The sequence below is a fragment of the Notamacropus eugenii genome, chromosome 7 (assembly GCF_028372415.1).
Source record: "Notamacropus eugenii isolate mMacEug1 chromosome 7, mMacEug1.pri_v2, whole genome shotgun sequence".
NCBI lineage: Eukaryota > Metazoa > Chordata > Mammalia > Diprotodontia > Macropodidae > Notamacropus > Notamacropus eugenii.
Window position 1 is genome coordinate 121,461,445 of NC_092878.1, and position 21,269 is coordinate 121,482,713.

Sequence of the window (21,269 nt, forward strand, 5' to 3'; positions counted from 1 at the left end):
TCTTCCTCACCTCTATCTCAAAGAATCCATCAATTTCTTTTAAGCACAACTCAGATATCATCTCCTGACTTCCCCCATCCTGAAATTTCTTGGGTTTATTTTGTTCTCTGATGATCTGTGCACATAGGGTTAGATCTTAGCGTCAGACACCTTAGGGATGAACTTACAGTTTATTTAGTCCTATCTGTCTCTTTATAAATGAGGAAATTATACATGGCATTCATTCCCCAGTAGAATGTAAACTCCTTCAAGGAAGCATTTGTTTTATTTAGGTCTTTATATCCCCAACACCTAACACTGTTTTTCACATCCTGAAGTAGACTTTCCATTAATTATTGTTTAATTAAATTGAATTTTACAAGCTTGGGTAGTCTCGATAAGTCTTTTTCTTTCTTTCCTCATATTGTAATGAATTCTCTATCATATTGGGACAATATGTTTTGGGAAATAAAAAAATAATTTTCAAATTCTTTTACAACAAATAAATTGTGAGGAACTATTGGGAGAAGTTAATTCCTAGAGATCCATAAGACATTCTTAGTTTGTTGGAAGAGACAAAGTAGAGACTTAGAGTTTCACCCTTCGCTTTACATTTTTAGGCCGAAAAGTTCAACACAATGGAAGCAGAACAGAGCTCGTTCCATCACCCACACAATGTTAAATGTTAATTTTGTAATTCTATACGAATCAGTGGTATTGCTTCCACTCCAGAGTCATGTACTTCTAATAAAATGTGTCAGACAGGAATGCAGAATATGAGTCCTGGTGTCTGCCTGGGACTTTATATACTAACTGTTATAAGAGCTCTGAGGGTTTTTAAAGTGTGCCAAATGAATTGACATACACCGATGGGGCTGGGGGTTATGGGACTGTCCTGTCTGTTTCTTGTAGGGGTACATAATAGCAGAAAGGGTGGAGAGTCACATCCTTGGCTAAGGTACATAAGAAAGATATGATTTCTCTTCATTTCTCTTATGTCATGATTCTTGAAGCATATACTCCATTTTATATACTGTTCTTTGCATCCTTGGGTTGAACACTCTTCAGAGATGATATTCAAGCTTGCAATTAATTGTGTCTCTTAGAAATTTACATTTGAACACTTTCTTCTGGGTCTTTTAATGCTTCATGGGTTCCAGTATAATATTTTGGCTGTCTATTCTTATAACATGACCTGTTCACCTACACCCACATTTGAGTCTACATATACCCACAATGCAAAATCCATTGATTTTCAATTTTGATTCTTCAGACATGATATTTCAAGATGCACAACCTTAGAGCATCACAGGAAAAATATTGATATTAGAAAGATTAACTTTGTGTCATGAAGTAGTTTGGGCTCATTTAAAGTGCTTCATAGTTTCCCAAATGCAATTCAGTCATCTTCTGTTTAAATCTGTGTCCAGATCATTGTCTGTCTTCAATACTCATCAATGATATGTACTGATGATTTAACTCAATAGGATGGCCACTGATCATAGGCATTTTTCATCCATTTGACATTTTCTATTTGGATTGTTAGACTGATCTCTTTAGAGAGGTGTAATGGCAAGCAAAGTAAGATCTTTTGCTGTTTTTATTAGTATAATCCAGTGCCTCTGATTGAATAATGGGGTTAAGGATCTTCCCCACCCATTAATGGACCTGAAAAGATTTGTAGGAAGGCCCACACCTTTTGTTAATGAGGCTCTGGTTCTCAAGGATTGTGATGCCCTCTGGCTCTAAAAAGTGTATAAAGACCCTGAGGAGTGGTTTTACTTTGGGGCTTAGTTTTTGGGTGAAGCTTTGTGTGCCAGATGAGATTCTGGGAAGCCATTAAGCAGCCCATCCCCGGGCTTTGAAAACCCAGATGTTGGTGCTTCCCTCTCTTGTAACTATGTATGTATGTATGTAATGGTCAGACAGTGGGATCTGCCTGTTGATCTATGATGTATGTATTGCTTATGTCAGACAATTGGAAGCATGTCTGTTGATTGGAAGCATGTCTCTGTATTTTCTCTGATGTTCAGAGTGCTGACTTTTTCTCCTGAACTAATGATACATATGCTTTACTAAAGTGATTGTTGACCTCTCAAAAGTTGCCTTTCCTTTTAGAAAAGTAGAACTAAGAACCTGTGATAGCAGAAGTGGACATGGAACTCATGGAGGATGATCTATAGTAACATAAAGCCTGATGCAATCAGATTAGGGTCATCTATAAACAGGAGAATCTAGAAGACCTTCCCTTCTAATAAGGAATTCTTCTATGTATGCTTATCACTATCATTACTAGGAAAAATGGTCATTCCTATGAAATGGTGTTACTGCCTTTGGGACACAATGGAATGAACTCTTCCGACTAATTTATTTCTCTTCCCAAGAAGAATCTTCAAGACATCCTTATGTTTAGCTGTGATTTAGAGCTTCTGGTTTCACTTATAAAGAATGTCAGTACTAGCATGGTTCAGTTCCTTTAATAGTATATCGTCTTACTGATCATTGAACAAACATTTCAAGTTTAGAGTATCAGCAGTTAAATTAATGTTTCTAGAAAAATCTAACACCTCTCATTCTGCTTCCTTTTCCACTGACACTATAATTTTAGAAGCAGAAATGGCTCTTTCAAGAGAGATATATGTATATGTATATCTACATACACATTCAGATATACGTATCCATGTATACATGAGTGAATGTGAGATATATTAATATTGTATGATGTTAAAAATTGAATTTATATTATATGTAATAAATATAATGTATAAATATTTCTCAATTTTGAGAGATATCATATAGTTGTATGTATATTTCTTTGGTTCATGGGCTGCTATAGCCAAAGAATATATTGCCTGATGCTAAATTACTAGCAATAAGCCTCTCCATACCTAGCTAGCCTGGTCATCAAATAGAAAAGTCAGCATACAAGACTCAAATTTTTTCTTTAACATTTTAGAAAATACTATGATTTACCCTTAATTAAGCCTAGGATCATCTGCCCACAATAAGGCACCCAACTAGTATTTTGTAAAGGTTACCCAATAGTAGTAACAATCATTGTCCCAGAAATTCAGACCTACTTAGCTAACAAAGCAACTGATAAGGGAAAATACATTTTATGAAGATGATCAACCCATTTTATTCAAATTAGGTTTCATATGAACTGAGGAAAGCACATTTTATAAGGATGGTAGATTACTTCTTATGCTTAATCCAAATTAATTTTCATATGTCCTAGAGTCGCATTCAAGGAATATCCTGTGGAGCCTGTTAAATCATCATAGCTTGAAATAACAACTAACATTTGTACAGTGCTGCAAGGTTTGTAAAGTGATTTACAAATGTTAATTTATCCTCTCAGTAACCCTAGGAGGTAGATGCTGTTCTTACCCACATTTTACTGATGAAGACACTGAGGTAGATGAGTTAATTGACTTGCCCAGAGACACAGCTAGTGAGTGTCTGGGATGGGATTTGAACTTAGGTCTTCCTGACTCCAGGTTCAGTAATCTATCCACTGCCCCACTTAGTTGCCTCTAAACTTTGAGATACTGGTCAATAGGAGACCTCATTTGGGGGGATTTGGTGAGCACAAGCTAACGGAGGATTGATCATATTATCCTGAGATTCCAATGTTAATATTTCCCTTCAAGGTATTTACTTATCCATTTAAAAATAATCTGCAAATAGTATCCTTTCTTTACAATGAACAGTGAGTCAATTCTAAAGTAAAGTGTGGTGCTTCTAATTGTATGAATAAAGTAACACATTAAATAACATTTTATCTCTTCAAAATTTTAATTTAAGATAAGGGATGTCTATTATTCCCAACAGTAGCATTCCATGCTGACTTGCCTCCTTCCTGAGAATATAGAAATTCAGAAGTATCCCCCAAGAATCTTCAAATCCTTATCCCTTGAGATTTTGCACAGTATACTTTTGGTTTATTGTCTAAGAATGAGTGATCTGCACACAAAGTCATAGGAATTCTCTATCAGAGTTTTATGTGAATTTTCCATACTGATTTAGGAAAAGAATGCAGCTTTATATCCACATGTTTTCGGTTGAGCTGAAATAATTTCCTATTATGCATTTTTCAGTAGACTCTGAGAAACTTCTGTGTCGGGAGGCATTACATATGTTTTCTGTTTTTTCTCTTTCCGGTTGTGTATTTGAATTAACGGAAATATCTCCCCTCATAAATATTCCCATCAAAGTGGCCCTGTTGGGGGCACTAATGAAAAATGAGTTATTGGGTTGTTTGAATTGTCCTGTATAACTATACTGGCAAAGCTTTTCAGAAAGAATAGATTTGGAAGTCAGCGTTCCGCTGAAGAGTATTTGATTCTTATATCTTTGTCTCCTCTTGGACACAAAAACAAAATAAAACCTTACCATATTTCTTTGTGAGCATAGCAAATATTGGCTATGCATCTTGATGCTAAAGTATGAAAATTTGATGGGCTAGGAAGAAAGTTACAAGACATTAGATTGCATCTTTTTGGATAAGTAGACCAAAGAGAAAAAAATAACTCCTTTAGTAATTACCACTGAGAGGTGCAAAGATTAAGAACTGGCATTCGATTGAAATTCCATATCCCTTTGGAGCATTGTGGACATAGTAAAAAATGGATTGTATACATGTGGCAAATAATTAAGACAAATGAAAGAAACACAAAGAAAATTTTAAACCTCATGTTGCCAGTTTCAAACTTGTACGTGATCAAGCTTCATGTTAATAGCAAAATAAACTTATTTACACCACATCCCTTCTCTTCTCCTTCCTGATCTATAGCTAAGGCTGTCATAGGCAATGAGTTGCTCAAAAATTAACAGGCATTCTGGATATGGAAGCATATGCTTAAAATCTCTTCTACCAGTAAGACTGAGACTAGTGGATCTCCTGAGCTCTGGAGTTCTGAGCTACAGTGGACTCTGCTGGGCAGTTGTTTGCACTGAGTTTGGCACCCATATTGTGAGCCTTTGGCAATTGTGGGACCACTACACTGCCCAAAAAATGACAAACCAAACCAAGTGAGAAATAGGAAAGATCAGAACTTCTGTGCTGACCACAAGTACCTTTGGGCTTTCAAGTGGCTGCCATGCTTTCAACCCAGTTGAAATAGGGTGACATTGTCTCAGGAAAAATAAATACTATAAAATAGTAATGGAGTTGAAGACAAATTAAGGATCTGAAACTATTGCTATTTCTTTGAAGAGTTGAACATATATTTTTTTAAAATTTGGCTTTGCTCAATACTATCTCCCTACAGTCATAAACCTCCCCAGATATTTCACTGGTCCAGAGACCTGCACAATTTCAGTATTAATGTTGGAGTTACAGATCAAATATATAGACAGGTTTTGTCTCAGCATGGCCCAGAGTTCAAAACCAAAGAAGATGCTTGTCTTCCCCCCTTTTAGTGATTTATAATAGTGCATATCACAAAGTATGTAGACTTGGCAGTGATTGATAAGCAAATTAAATAGCAATAAGTTATAGGTGCATCCTTTGATTAGGGAAAAAACCCAACACCACCAAAACCCAAACATATGGAAATCATAGAAAATTGGAGCATTTGCAGTAGTACGACTTGGTAGTGATGGGAATATACCAGATGCCACCTGGTTTTAAGAAGTAAACCTTAGACTTTGTAGGTACAGAAAACAGAAACTTGTATAGTAGAAAAACAGGTCTTATGAAATACATCTGTCTTTTGTATACCAAACTATTGCTCTTACCCTTAGACATCAGGAAAAAGCTAATCCCTCCTTAGATAAATTGGGTACCATACGGTCATTTTTCTGCTTTTAAACATAGAAAACCACTTCTTTTTTCCCCCTAGTAATCTGGATTCCTCATGAATAAAGAAGAATTCCTTTGCTATTTACTGAATTGCCATATCTTTTCTTCACTTAGAATGATTTATCCTCACATTTAGGGACACGAGTCTCCTCTCTGTTTTGTGCAGACCAGTTCCATGACCTGATATGAAAAATCAATATGTCCAAGGCAAGAGTCTGACAGTTATACTTGAGCTTGGCTTGCATTTTCTGTTCCCCATTTCCATTACTTTTTATGTTAGATTTATCTATCACTCCAGTATTTCCAGTACTTGCTATCTTTGAAAGTGGGGAGCAAAAGTGGGAGTTTGAAGTGGAAAGTTAAAATGAGACTCGTTCAGGGTTTTTGGAAAAAATTATTTATGCAAATAAAAATAGAGGATTTAAGAAATGAAACATAATATACAATATGGCACATAGCTACATTTCATTTTGCAAAAGCCAACAATGATCAGGAAATTAAAACTAAAGGAAAAAAATATACTATGATAAAGTTTAATTTCATAGGAGTCAGGAAATTCAGAGTTGAGTTTCCCAAAGAAACAATAACTCTGACATTGGTTACAGCAGACACATTTATTATATACTTAGGGCACTTATCCTCCATCTAAAAAGGAATTGTACTTTGTTCTTCCTTCATCTAAGTCCCAGAAGGACTTTCTCACATCGCTAAACTGAGATGTTGAATATTTGTTCTGCACTGTATCTCTTTTATTGGAGATACTTGACTGCAACACATTGAATTCTTGCCTGCTGTGGTTTATGTGAGGAGAATTTAACATTCAACTCTTTCATCTTCAAAGAGTCTGTGAATGTTAATTATTGAAACAGACAAATCGATAGGGCATTGGTTAAGAGCTATGGGCCAAGTATTGTGCTAAGCTCTAGGTGTTCAAAGTTAAGCAAGCAAGACCAATACTGTTCTCAGGCAGCTTATATTTTAATGAGGTAAACACACATAAAAGAGCTGGGAGAGTCAGGAAAAGGGGAAGTATGAGAAGAGAGAAATGTGATATGGTTTGGAGTCGGGGTCCTGGAAGTGAATCCAGGCAAGATAAGGCAAAGGTCACTTATCAGGGCTTTCAGTGGTACCAAGGGCAAAATTCAAGGATTCTGTGGGGAAAATGTAAGGCTGATGGCTAGAATGAGGGGATATCACTTGTAGATGGTGTCTGGAAAGTAAATTAGAGTCCTGGGTCCAGGCGAGATAAAGCAGAAGTTCACCCTTTTAATATAACAGAAAGTAATAGAAATCAAAATTGAGGCATTATTGGAAACATCCAGAACCTTTATTTTCTATGAGGAAAATCTTTCTCCAACTGTGACTAATCCAACTTCCAAAGCACCAGCAGATTCAGTTATCAGATCAGTCACAAATCTAACTAACATTATTGTGGTGTTGTCATTATTAACTATGTAACTATTCCTTTCAAATACAGGGAAATTGCCAGAGCAAATTGACATCCCAGAATTGAACCCACTTTGTGACTTAAACACTTTCTTAGTGTTCAGACTTTTAGTGTTGAAGTTAATGTTTGGGGAAAGCATTCAGAATTAGTGAGGGAATTAATACCTGGTGAGATCAGAAGCACATTACTTGGTTAGCTTGAAGCAGAAAGCAGTCAAGAGGGTACCATCCCAGAAAGTAGAGTTACTATTTTTGGGATTTTCCCAGATGTCACTTTCACTTCTCCAGTGCTAACATCCACTGTGAAACAGTTCTGCTAGACACTTTTTTCAAAGACCAGGGGCCAATCCACACTTTTTGTACCTTAAGAGGTAGGACAATTGAGCCATCCACCACTTGAAACTTTGTCCAAGTATTCAAAGCACCCCTAGCAAATTAACAGAATGTCCAGAGTGAAATTAATTTTACTAGCTATATTATGTGTTATCACTCAGTACTATGCCTTTCTCTATGACAGTGATTCTCACCAGAATTTAATTTAGTAATTGTGCTAAAACACTACAGTTCATCCTCAATGATAAATTCTAGTGAGTTTTTGGATTTGAAAATCATAGCATTTGTAATATTTGAATGTTGAATATTTTTGTATTTGCACATTGTATGATCATAGATATACATTTGTATATTGAACATTTTGTACCTGATTTTTTAATTCAGAAAGACATCCCGAATCACAACTGAGCCACCATACCCAATCCTTGTACATTTCTTCTCCCTCTCCCTCGTTTGTCCTCTGACAGTGACTGCTATTTAGACTAAAGTTATTCACTAACTTAAATCCTTTTTGCATAGTATAATAATCCTTCTCCATCTGGTCTTCCTTAGCTGGGAACCATTTCATCAACTTCTAGGTATATTAATCTTTCATTATGCAGCCCATCATAATCGTCCTTTTGGAATGCACTTAGTAATTAGGCAGGCAGAATCATAACACTATATTATGGGCTAACTCAGTGGGTTTTATGGCTCAAAATATCACTTTTTCTCTTCCAATATAGCTTGGCTTTTGTCAACTAGCCAAAAAAATTATAACTAAAGTTTCTTAATCTTTTCCAACATATCTCAATAACAACCATTACCAAACTTTCCATACATCTGACAGGCTTATACTGTCCACTGTATAGTGTCCATCTACAATAAGACATTTCTACATGTTATGTACTGTGAGATTCATATTATAATAAAGAACAGGCACAGGATATGTAATTTCACCTGTAGTATTTGCTCATATCACTGCTTACATGTTACAAATGGGTTTTTACAAGGCATTAGCATTAGGTGATAGTCAATTCAACACATTTACGAAGTACCTACTATGTTCAAACACTTCATTAAGTGCTGAAGATACAGATAGCAGGAAGGTACAATAATACACCATAGCTACTCTCCAGGAGTTTACAATCTAGTAAAAAAAAAATGCTCAAATAACTTCAGTTATAAATTAGGGAATGATAAGTTAAAAGGAGACATGTTTGAATGTGGTCATTTGAGTGCTGTCTCCCTGAATTAGACTGTGAGGGTTAGAAATGTTTTTGCCTTTCTTTGTAACCCCAACTCCTAGTGTAGTGTCTGCCATAGAGCAGGGGTTAGTAACTGCTGGTCGACTTGTGTGAATTTTTGAGGAAAGACAGCTTATTAATGATTATTAACTTCTCAGTTGTGTTGTTGTTGTGTGTTCATCCTTCATTGTTGAAGAAGACCATGCCATCAGAGAAATGATGACATGACTTGCACTTGACTTTGTTTTGAGGGAGGGAGGGCTGTGCAGGTCACCAGCCTCACTTCTTAAGTGGCTAGAGTAAGTGGCAAAGTTAAGGGATAACAAGGGCAGGAGAAGGACGTTATCATCATCTGTTGAGCTGTTGGTCTGTGATTCAATAGGTCTTCAAGCCTTCTTTCTCTGCCTTTCTCCAAACCATCCCTCTTGCACTTATCTTCCTTACACAAAGGAAGGTCATTTCATTCCTTTGCTCAAAACCCTATTGCCCACTGAGAAAAGTTCAGATTGCTTTGTCCAACATTCTTGGCCTTCCAAAATCTGAAGCCACCCTAACTTTTCAGTAGTATCCCCAATTTTTCCACCTTCTAATCCACTCGACACCAGTCAAGCTGGACTAGTTTTTGTTCCTCATATATGTTCTGGGCTTTTCCATCTAGGCATGTAGGTGGGACAGGCACACAGTGGATAGAGTGTCAGGCCTGGAATCAGGAAGACTGGTCTTGCTGAGTTCAAATAAGGCCTCAGACACTTACTAAGTGCATTACCTTGGGCAAGTCCCTTTCTATTTGCCTCAGTTTCCTCATCTTTAAAATGAACTGGAGAAGGAAATGGCAAACCACTCCAGTATCTTTGCCAAGCAAACCCCAGATGGGGTCATGAAGAGTCAGACATTACTGAAAAATGACCAAACAGCAACAAACTTTTGTTCACCTTTCTTCTCTCTAGAATCCCCTCTCCTGATAAATTCTATGGGTCCTTTAAAATCCAACTCCAGTTCTACGTCTTCCAAGAAGACTTTCTCAATTAATTTATTAGAAATTCTCTCCATTTCTCCATTCTTCCATCCCAGTTCTCCTATAACATTTTTCTTATACCACTTTTATATATTTTTACAAAATACCATGAGTAATTTTGTTACATTGTCATTCATGTAGCATCATATCTCACTACTAGACTACTCTAGGAGGACCAGAATGATATCTCATCTTGGCATTATGTATTGTTCAGTACTCTGCACGCAGTAAATACTTAATATTTTTTAGCTGAATTAAAGTCCTAGAATATCCAAGTTGGAAGAGACCTTAGAATTCACCTAATGTAACATCCTTGTTGTAAAGATATGGAAACTGATGTTCACAGAGCTTAAATGACTTGCCTAAAATCACACTCCTAAAAAGTATCAGGGCCCAGACTAGAGCCTGTTATAATGTGATGGATAGAGGCCTTGACTTGGAACAAGAAAATCCATAGTTTAAGACCTGCCTTCTGACACTTACTCACTGCACAACCCTGGGCAAGTCAGTTAACTTCTCTGGGCCTCAGTTTCCTCATTCATAAAGTCAAGGAGTTGCATTTGATGACTTTCCAGCTCTAAATATATGATCCTATGGTTTCCAGTTAAGTGTGCTTCCTTTACCCTTTCTTTTGTCTTGGGTCACCCTCATCTGATCACTTCTGGAAGAGAAAAGTCACTTTAAATTTTTCCTCTGCTCTACTGTGTTTGAAATCGGAGCACAACCCTTGTTTAGATTTTTAAAGAGTTTTTAACATTCAGGTCACCACTTCACAGAAGCATATGGAGGTTTAAAATAACATACAAAGGGAAAGCTTTCAAAGTTACACCAGTCTTAAAAGTGAAGCTTCATCTTCTATACCAATGCACAGGAGACCACCCTGGTTTTTTGTTAGTTCTTCCCTTTATCCCCACTGAGCTCCTTCTTCCAGCTTATTTTGCTGAGTTGGTTGCTGATTTAAAATCTAGGCTTTCAAGGTTAACATTGTTGAAGCTGCCAGAATTCATAGTTTCTTTTGGACTTGCTTCCTAGTTCCTTCTCTGAGTCTTATAATGGAAAACACTTCTCAAGCTGACCATCCATCCTACAAGGATCTCATTAATCTCTCCCCAGAGGTCTCAATGTCTCAAAATTTCCTCTTCTTGATATGGCTGCCTGGCTAAGAAAGAGTCTTCTACTTGACCTTTAAAGTTTTCTCTTCTTCCTTGACTCAGTCCTTGAATATTCTGGCCTTGGGAAACTTGAACTTAGCCAAGCCTTTCTGCCTTGATTGGTTTTCTTTAAATTAATTCAATAGGTAATTCAGACTACTTCCTTCCTCGGGGTAAAGCTTGATTTTACTTCTTACCTTATAGTAGTATGTGAAGCCACATGATCTAGAAGGTCTTCAAGAACATAGAATTTTTTTCCTGTTCAAAATTGGACCTTCTCCCATTGTATTCCTGTTTCTAATATTTACTGTTTCTAGTTCCCAATTAATTGGAATAACTGAGGCCACACTTTGGAGCTAGTGAATATTTCATACCTTTCTAAAGTCTTTTAACTCTGCCCAGTTTCTTGTGTTTTTTAAGTTGATAACTTATCTTCAGTTGAATGGTCCTAGAATGCTGTGCAGTAGCGCTTTGTATTTGAAAAGTACCTTAAGTGTACAGTAATTAATAATAGACTATTCTTTCTATGAGAGGCAGTGTAGCATAGTGGATAGAGAATCTTAAAGTCAAGACCTGTGTTCAAGGCTAGACTCTGTCCCATAGTGCCTGTGTAACCCTCAAAAAATCACTTAACATCTCGGTGTCCAAGGCAACTTCGTTTAATTTTTAAGACTTTTAATTGCCTAAGCGTTGCTGATCTGACTTGAGAGAGTGAACTTTCTCACTGGCAGTTCCTGATAATAAATGTCCATACTCTCCTTCCCTTCACCAAAAAATAAAGTTCTCCTCATCATTAAAAGTAAGGACATTTTATCATAATATAACAGCAAAAAAGTATGGGTTTTTATGCATAGATGACATTTCTCTCATAGATCTGTAGGCAAAAAGTCAAAAGTTGTCCTATCTGTTGTCTAAATAGATAAGAATCTTATCTTGACAAATGGATTTGTTATCTGAAGTTTGAAGTCAAAGGGCCACACTTGAGGACCTTCAGAGCCACATGTGAGGGCAGGTTCCCCACTCCTGGATAAGATTATTTTTCTACCAGTGGTCTGAGAACTTAGGTGGGAGTGGCTATGCAAATGATTTCTTCTAAGAAGTCAAAGGCTTTCAAATGAACTATTTGTCTCTTCAGCATCCTCATAAGGCAGGCTTATGTTTCAGTATTGCCCAGAGAGTGTGACAAGACGTGCTTCTCCTAGAATGATACTAATAGAAAGGGTCCTGTTAGAGTTATACTCATCACAGTGTTATGGGCATTATTGAGATGAGATGTGTTAAGTGCCTTGAGCAGGAAAATTGGCTGTGGAAAGTCATTTTACACCCTTGTGCATCCAGGTTCCCGAAGCATTTAAAACTTCTTTTGGGGGGGAAACGTGCAAATTGCTTCAATGCATCAGCTTATTCTTGTGTCCTTTCTCCATGTCTTATAGAAACACGTATTTTTTTCTCACACCCACTCCAAACCATCTGTATACCAGACAAGTTTTCTGAAATATAAAACTAAATGAAATATGTCCATTTCACTTATTTGGAAAAGATTACGACTAATTACCGTGGAGAAAAATCCTAATTGAGTGGGAAAGTGGGTTATTTTCTTTGGGCATAATGGAAATAGCACTGAACTTGGGGTCAGTAGATCCTGCATTCAAGTCCTGACTTTTGCATTTGCTAAGAGTATGAATTTGGGGCGAGTCACTTGGGGATAATAATATTTGTACGACCAATGGATGTTATGAAAAAAAGTTTTCCATAAGCTGTGAAACATTCATATAAATGTGAATTATTTATAATTATTCTTATTTTACGTTCCTGCTCTCTGGTTCTGTTTCTTCTTCTAACCTATAATTAATTCAGTGTTGCCATCAGGAGTGGAAAGGACACAATCAATTCTGTTTTGACTTCGCTCACCAACACTCTGACTTCCCAGACCAAAACTCTCCTCCCACATTTTCTATCATTACACACTCTCCTAAATGAGCTCCACATCTCACATTTATGTTTGTGTCCACAGTACTCAGCACAGTGACTGACACTTAATAAGTGCTTAATAAATCTTTTTACATTCATTCATTGTTATTACTCATTGAAATTAACCACACTTAGGTGAAACCTTGCTGAATGGACCACAGTGCTATGGAATAGAAAAAGCCATGTCTAGATAAAAAAGCGCAGTTCACTGTGTGGCAAACAGCCCAGTTAGGCAAAATGCGTAGGGGAAACAAAGCCCTTAGTACCAACTTTGTAAATCCAAACTTAAACAGTGATAATACATATCACTGTTAGCTCATCCTAAAAGTGTATCCATATGGAACTATTTAACTTGTGAATATGTTGGGGATCTAAATATGGGGCCATGCATGAAAATCCCCCAGAGAATTTTTCTCCAGCCTAATGACCTTCTCATCTCAGAGGTTTCCAGTTGTACCAGTTGGAATGAACCTAATCCCAAAATTTCATTTACCCACTTCTTTCCTCTCCTCCACCTTTCCCTGAGAATGTGAAGTATAATATGACCAAACACAGTGATTAAGGCAAGGAAACTCATGAGATTTTGCATCATTTTTCTTTGAGATGAATGATCCAGCTAAGTCTCTTCTATGTGATTAGAAACTCTCACTCTCCTTGTAATTACTGTTTTACTCCTACGTTGGGGAGCTGGAGGAGAGGGCAGAGTAGGGTAAATCACACAATGTTGGTTATATCTCCAACACTCACATTTTTTCAAGTGAGATCTCATGAAAATTAATATAAGAGAAACTTGAAAGGAGGGGAAAGATGGTTAAGATAGAGAATGTGTATGGAAAGGGAGAGGCAACTTTAGTTTGAACTTGTGGTCCCAGCTTACCCATTCATCTGATATGGGTGAAGGAGAAGGAATGTGCTACATTCTCTGGAAACAGTTATCCTTGAATACACCTGTGTAACTGAATAAAATGCAGCATGATTTCCAGGTCTTGACTGATTTTCTTACTCACTAACCTCAGCTTGGATATCTGTGGAGAGTCATCGATATTCTCCCCTTTGACCCATTTTCTTTCCATCCTAAAGCTATCTTGCCAAAGTCACCCAGTAAGACCTTCAGTATATGGTTACAAATATCAAGTGTGTAATGTTTCTTGGTATTAAGATTGAGGAATCTGAAAATAGCTTCTCACAGAGAAGTTTCCATTGATTGAGGGTCTTAAATGAAAGGCATCTTTCCAACTACCTTTCTACTTTGTATTTCCGATTTTGTCACATTGGAATCTTTTTTCATGAGTTTTTGTGGTCATTTCTTATTAGTCATATCCAGATAAGAATGTGAGAAGAGGCTTGTTTATTCATTACCATTTCAAAATACTTGTAAAGTCTACCATGTGCATGGTTAAAATGTTTTAAAATCTAAATAATTTTTGTTAGATAATCCCATTTTAAAGTGACATTATGATTTATCACCATTAATTAGGTCTTTGGTCCTTCACATGTTTCTTGTTTGTATCTGTTTTTATTCTTTGTCACATAAATATTGTAGTTTACAGACAGAGTTCTGACTTTGTGTAATATAGGACTAATGAGTCACAGATGTAAAGATGCTGGCACATTACCATCTAATAAACTCATATTCCTCAGTAAAACAAAAGCAAATTTTACACATCTGTTTTCCAACTCTCAGCATTTCTATATTTGTGTACAATCTATGTTTAAAGGGCTTTTGCTTGAGGGAGAAAAAAAATAGAGGAGGATACAGGTCACTCAGAAACCACCGAACCTCATAACAGTCTTATCAGAATGGATTTTGAGCAAAGCTGATGGTTTCTTTTGTTTTGGTTCCATCCAAGCACTACCTCCATAGATGAGAATCTAAGGCAACAGAGCAGAAATGCTACTATTTACCTATCTATCTAAAAGCTCATTGACTTTCTCAAAAGAAAAAATCTCCAGTGAGGGAAAAAAACTAATGAAATCATGACTCTAGGGAACTTTTAACCTTGTGGGAGCCTCTGGAGAAATAGGGAAGGGCATAGATATTTGCAGCTTTTTACTAATTGATTCAATATATTTACAAACTGTACTCAAGCCAAAAAAAAAGCCAATAAGGGAAGGAATTATTTTTCTGGAGAGCTCCATTTTGCAGACTATAGTGTTGGAAAGGTGGTAAAATTAGGGCAAAAATGTCTCTCATATCTATCCAGTTTGATCTCTTTCTCAATAGTCTGTTCTCTAGGAAGGAGGAACCAGTGTGAACCAGTTCATAAAAGTGATTTGTTTCTCTGGTTTCTAAAATGATCCTTCTCAAGGAAATGTCCCTGCAAAATTTCTGTCTGGTCCCTTCTCATGATTAAGGGTTTCCAGCAGTATATTGCTCATTTAAAATATTGGACTTTTGAAAAAGTATATATACTTAAATAGAGCCTAAAAGTCAAACTCTGCCATAAAGATGCTCACTGTATAAATGATAGATGGATATTGGTTAGATGGATATTGGTATCATTCCGAGTTCCACAAGCAAGAGAGAACAGACTATTTGAACTGGGAGTCATTGTGAGGTATGAGAGGGATATTTCGAAACATAGGTGGGAACACTAAATATGTCAAACTCGTTGGGTCTGTCGAGCACCGTTTCTAATCTGACTGTGTTCACTGTGTGTTACTGTCCATTTAAAAAAATGGATGTGTGTACTGTATGTCCTGTGTCTTTCAGTAAACAGAGCATTGCTCTCATTCTATAACAATTTGTTGGTGTTCAGCCCATGATCCAACCTGTTGCATCTAGGATTCTAAGAATCTAGAAAATTTTAGAAAAATTCTAGACACAGGCTATATACATATACAACAAACTCGAGTCCCATCAAGTGGTCTGAGTGGGGACTGCTGGGTCTCTCTCTGACTATCCCAGCTGAAGAAGAACTGTATTCAATTTTGTTTGGCCCTATAACAGATGAGGCTAGTAGCAGTCCATAGGTCCCATTGGTCATCTTGCTTGTTCTGTCTGTCCATTAGTGAAATGTCTGTGTGACGGTTTCTGTCGTGTTGTTTTGGTGCCTGTGCTGTGTCTGTAGGGTCTCCCAGGCTTCCCCACAGTTGCGGCTCTGCACAGTAATCAGATACTCACCGTCAAGGTTTGTGGTTGAAACCTATGCCTACTCAGTCAGGTTCCTCAATCAGCATAAGAGTGTGTGTGGACGGTTAACTGGACTCTGGAAAGCCAATGATTTCATCAGTCTCTAGGAGTCAAAGCCATCAACACACATTACTTCCTAGACTCTGGTGAGGTGTTGGTTTAATTTTTTTAAATAAAATTGTCTCAGATGAAGATTTATCTAATGTAACACATATGGGGGAAGTCATCTTTGAGTACTCTACATTTTTATTCAGACTTATTATGTGGGAATGTAATGTACCTCAGTGTTCTTATCTATGTTGTCTAGCACCTAGTTGATTAAGACATATAAAACCTCCTGGCCTTCAGTCATCATTAAAATGGCACCAAGGTTCATGCAACATTATGCTGGTTGAAAATCCTGACTGAAAAATTGGACTGGTACTTTGTCCTTGGAATCTCTGCCTGCAGAAAAGCGTATAAGAGCCTTTGGAGCTGTGGGATGATATTAAATTAAAAAACCAAAATCAAAAACCCTAACACACATCTGACCAAAATTACTGTTTTGAGAAATATTCTTTGCATTTAAAAAAGCTAACCTTACCAACATGCTCCATAGCTTTATTCTTTTCAACAACCAGGCGCGGGTTCTAGTGTCAGACATAAGCACTGGTTCTTTTTTTCTCCTATTGCTAGTTTTGGTAAATCTAACGCTTATATCTTTATTTCTTTCTTGGGCCTTCTGATGTCTATTCCTCAACTCTCTCACCTCTGAACTTCAACCTTTGACCTCACCTGCCTGATCAGATGGTGTTTCCTAAAATCAATCATGGGTTTCTCTCTGCTGATCAGCAGCTCATTAAACGCCGCCTCATTAAGGTAGTGCTGCTTCTGTCTGAAGTCTGATTCTTCTTTACTTTTAATTATTACTCTGCATGCTTGTACCAGGGTATCTCCTCATGGTGGAGTGTTGTCTTGAAAACATCCCAAAGTAAAATAATCTTAATATGCTGTGTTTGTAGAATATTTGTAAGAGATAAGAAGATATTGTACAATGGAAAGAAAGAACATTGGCTTGGGACACAGGGCACCCAGATCAACCTCACATTATATGTGACCTTGGGCAAGTCATGTAATTTCAGGGTCCTCAGTTTCCTCTTATGCAAAATGAGAGGATTGGACCATATGCCCCCCCCAGATCCTTTCCAGTCTCAAATTTGTCATCCTATGATACTGTGAGTTTGAAAAGAAAAATTAAAAGAAATGAAAAGGTTTTTATCTTTTTTTGCCTTTTCGTTTTTTTCAAAGTTTACTTATAGTAATTGAGGTCAGTAAGGGATGTTTTCAGAACCTTCTGCCTCTAGCAATTAAGAAGTCATTCTGAACTAAGCCAAGAATGATTTTATTTTATAAGGAAAGAGCCTCGTGTGTGTTATTTATCAAATTCCTAGCCATGAAATGCATCTGTCGAAAGTGCAAGTCCAGCCGTTTGTTTTATTGCCACTAGAAGTAAAGTTTAAAGTAAAAGGAAGCTGGTGCAGCATTGTTCTGGTAGACTTATTCTAAAGGAGTGGACAAGTTTGCTTCCAAGCACAGCGATTATGATGTGGGACTATTTTTGTGAGCTATCAGTGCCTAGCCACTGAGTACCTCTCTATCAAGTCAGCTCACATGGTATGAATATTTATGTCCTTCCTGTGGTCAAGCAAGTGGCTAGCAGAGATGCCTGTTTTATGTCTCTCTAGGATTCTTTTCACCATTTGGTTATGTGAATCATTTGAGCCAAAAAGTAGTCAACAAGGCAATGTTTATGAAGAATAATTGAAAGAGAGATGCCTCGGAACATGTTCCTGTATGATCATTTGTGTATCTGTTCATTCTTCCATTCTAGGGTGACCAAGGACAAGCTGGTCCTCCTGGCCCCCCTGGCCCACCAGGACCCAGAGGGCCTCCTGGGGACACAGGGAAAGATGGTCCCCGTGGCATGCCAGGAGTACCTGTGAGTTGTTGTCTCCTTATGCTTTCTGAATCACAGATTTCCAAAACTTTTTTGTGAGGAGTGACTATTTCTAATTTCTCTAAAACCTTCCTGATGATCATTAAGCCAGGGCATGGGGTGGGGTTCTGCCAGTTACAGCCCTTTTCCCTTTGGTAGCCTCATCAGAGTGGATGCATGGAGGGGTAGCAACTAATTTGAAGTTCTCCCAGGTAAGGTTTGAGAATGAATAGTAAGCTACATGTATCAATGCTGTTTTTCTCCCATAGCTGAGAATAGACCAGACTTGTATGGTTACTGTAAAGTATGGTCCTAGAAGAAATCAGTCTGTCTAGCAATGAAAACCAATCAAAGCAAACCACAAGGTATCCCTAAAGTCTTAGGGCCTTTAAAAGTTATTATAGCTTAAAACCACATTAAGACTTTGGGGATACCTGTATACTGTGTTGTAAGTGATAAATAATTTTAAAGACTATATTATAGCATACTTTACAATGAACTTCAAATGAACAATATTGGAGTTTCTTTGCTTACTTGCCTTATTATTATTTTTAATTTTGGGTCTAATACAAAAGTTTTAAGACAAACCTTCTTATAAATGCTTTTCCCCATGCTGAATGATACAATTAGTTCTTCCATATAGTTATATGAGGAATTCATTCTTAAAATATGTAGGGCTAGCCCCAAAGATGGTACTGTTGAAGTTATTACTCTACCACTAGAAGAAAAAATTCACATCCAAAAGTCCAATTCTAATGACTCATTTTTCTCCATATGATGCTCCAAATGGACTACAGCCAAGAGAGACTTTATTCTTATAAATTGTATATTCTTTGGCAGCCTCGGTATTAGGGAGGTCATGTGATTATGGAAAGTGATGGATTTGTAGTGGAGAATCAAGTTCAGGAGTCTGGCACTGCCACTTACTATTTGTGCGACCTTGACTAAGTTACCTCTCTGGGCCTCAGTTGCTATATTTATTTGATAAGGTTAGAATTCCAAAGTCCCTTCTAGCTCAAAATCTAATAAGTATTCCTTCAAATAGCTTCCCTTTTTTGGATACGTATATCGATCACATATTAGAAGATATTCTAGGCCTGTGCCAGGAATTAAATTCCATTGAGGAATTGTTGTTAAGGAATGAGGATAAAGAGGGAGCTATCAAGATGTAATAAATAGGAAAGTTCTTTGTGATCTCAAGGCAGCACATAAACACAGATCATTATTATTAATGGATGTGTTAAGAAAGGAACTCTTTACACATTTCATAGACCCAAACTGCTATTAGTAAATTCCACAAATTGAATTAAATATTTTGTTTATCTAATTTTAAGGTCAAATGGCCTGTCCAAAGTCAATCCAATTTTAGTACTTTCCCCACTGTACCCCATTAATCTAAGCAAAAATTAATCATGATAATAACAATGCCATTGAGGAGTCCTCCCTGGCATTTGGGGGTTAATCAGTTCTTTTAGCCATTATCAATCAAACCTAAATTCTAAGAAACTTTTATGTACTGACAGTCTCTACATACGGATGAAATTCTTTTTCATGTAATTTTCTGTAATCACAGAACAATTCTGAAGCTTTCCTAAAAATTCTTTCAAAAGTCATGTACTCTAATGCACATGAATACAATTTTGTCTATTTAAGGAGACTTCACATAAATGAAAAGTATTTGTCTGAAACTTAACAAAGACCCTGGTCTCTAATTGAGACGTTGGGCCTTTTTGATTACTCGTCAGGCATTTGATTAATGCCTTGAATTTGAAAAAAATTTCAAAAGTTGACTGTGTTGGGACCAAAATGTCTACTTTTCTTAAAATATATGGACTTTATGACAGATATTCACCGTTCAGAGGTTTCCTACACTGTGTTGCCAAGTTTGAAGCTGTTTTTTTAAATGATAGAGGTTACCAGCCTGACCTCTCATTGAGCAGAGGATTATTTTAATGCATTAGTCTTAGAACTCATTATGGCCAGGTCCCTCCATTGCAACTCCCTTCTCACCTTGGTAAACAGTTATTGTGAGTTGTCATGGACAGAAAATTTATCACCTGGAGACCAATCTTCTGGTAATGAGTCTTTCTAAACTTAATTACATTGGTCGTTGAATGACAGATCTCCATTCTGTGGTCAGACCATTATGAAAACCCTACCAGGTGAGTGGTAGGGTGTACCAGAGTTTGAATTTTTCTGTAGTCCTATAGAGAATCCAGGATTGCTTCTTCAACCTGACAAGACATTAGAATAGAAATGCTGTATCAATGCAATTACATAATATGTCATCAAAGTCTTGATATAGTTGTATTCTTTGATAGCATCACTAGCACTGGATTCCATTGCATTAGCCTATGTTTTGGTCACCCCCATCTGATTGAGTTACCATTTATGCAACTTAAAAAAAAATAAACAAATATTTATTTTTTAATTGTTATGTTTTTCTTCTTTTTTGTTAGAGTTTATTTATTTTTAATTTCTAACATTCACATATGCAACTCTTAAGTTGACCTTGTATGGAAACTAAATCCCTTTTGTTAAATTGAAAGATGACCACAGTATGGTTTTAAAGTAGCTCTGTTACCTGCATTGTTTCTGTACCTGAAATTAAGAGTATTTTAGAAAGCGGTGGAATTAGAAAAAAAATCATATTTTCATGTGGTTGCTACATGTACATCAGTGAATGTTTGCTGTGCTATGCCTCAGTAGTTGTTGAAACATTATTACTGAGTAGTAACATTTAATGCATGCAATACTAATGATATTGATTTTTAAATTCTCTTTTAAGGGTGAGCCAGGAAAACCAGGGGAACAAGGCTTAACAGTAAGTACCTCAGATTTTTCCCATTCTACAAATTTCTGAAAACTAGGCTATTTCAGAGGTAACTTAATGGGCAGCTTTAGAATTGTGATTATCACCTTGTACAATTGTGCTTCAGACTAGTCTTGAAAAGCTTGTGGTTCAAGAGAAAATCAATTGAAGAATATAAGGTTTTTTTCTGCATGTGAGTAGTCCTTTGCAGTTTCAAGTTCTTAAACATGGCAATATCAAAGTTGTCTAATGGTCAGAAATGGACCAAAAAAGAAAAATCAATGGAATCAAAGTAACCTTATTTTGTGAAATTCAACCAAGAGCAAGTACCATGTTCAAGAGACCAGGAAGCTAGCATAAACTCTCACAAGGAGTTTATAAAGTAGATGAGAGAAAACATATATAAAATAAAGCAAATGACA

General features: G+C 36.8%; 1 protein-coding gene across 1 annotated transcript in view; it reads left to right on the top strand.

Moving 5' to 3' along the window:
- The window catches only part of COL25A1 (collagen type XXV alpha 1 chain), a 568,912-nt gene that overhangs the window by 390,928 nt on the left and 156,715 nt on the right, over positions 1-21,269 (top strand). Inside the window, exons 8-10 of the mRNA XM_072623878.1 lie at positions 15,999-16,058; positions 17,931-18,038; positions 20,824-20,859. Of these exons, the coding sequence (XP_072479979.1) occupies positions 15,999-16,058; positions 17,931-18,038; positions 20,824-20,859 (204 nt within the window). The remainder of the gene's footprint in view (positions 1-15,998; positions 16,059-17,930; positions 18,039-20,823; positions 20,860-21,269) is intronic.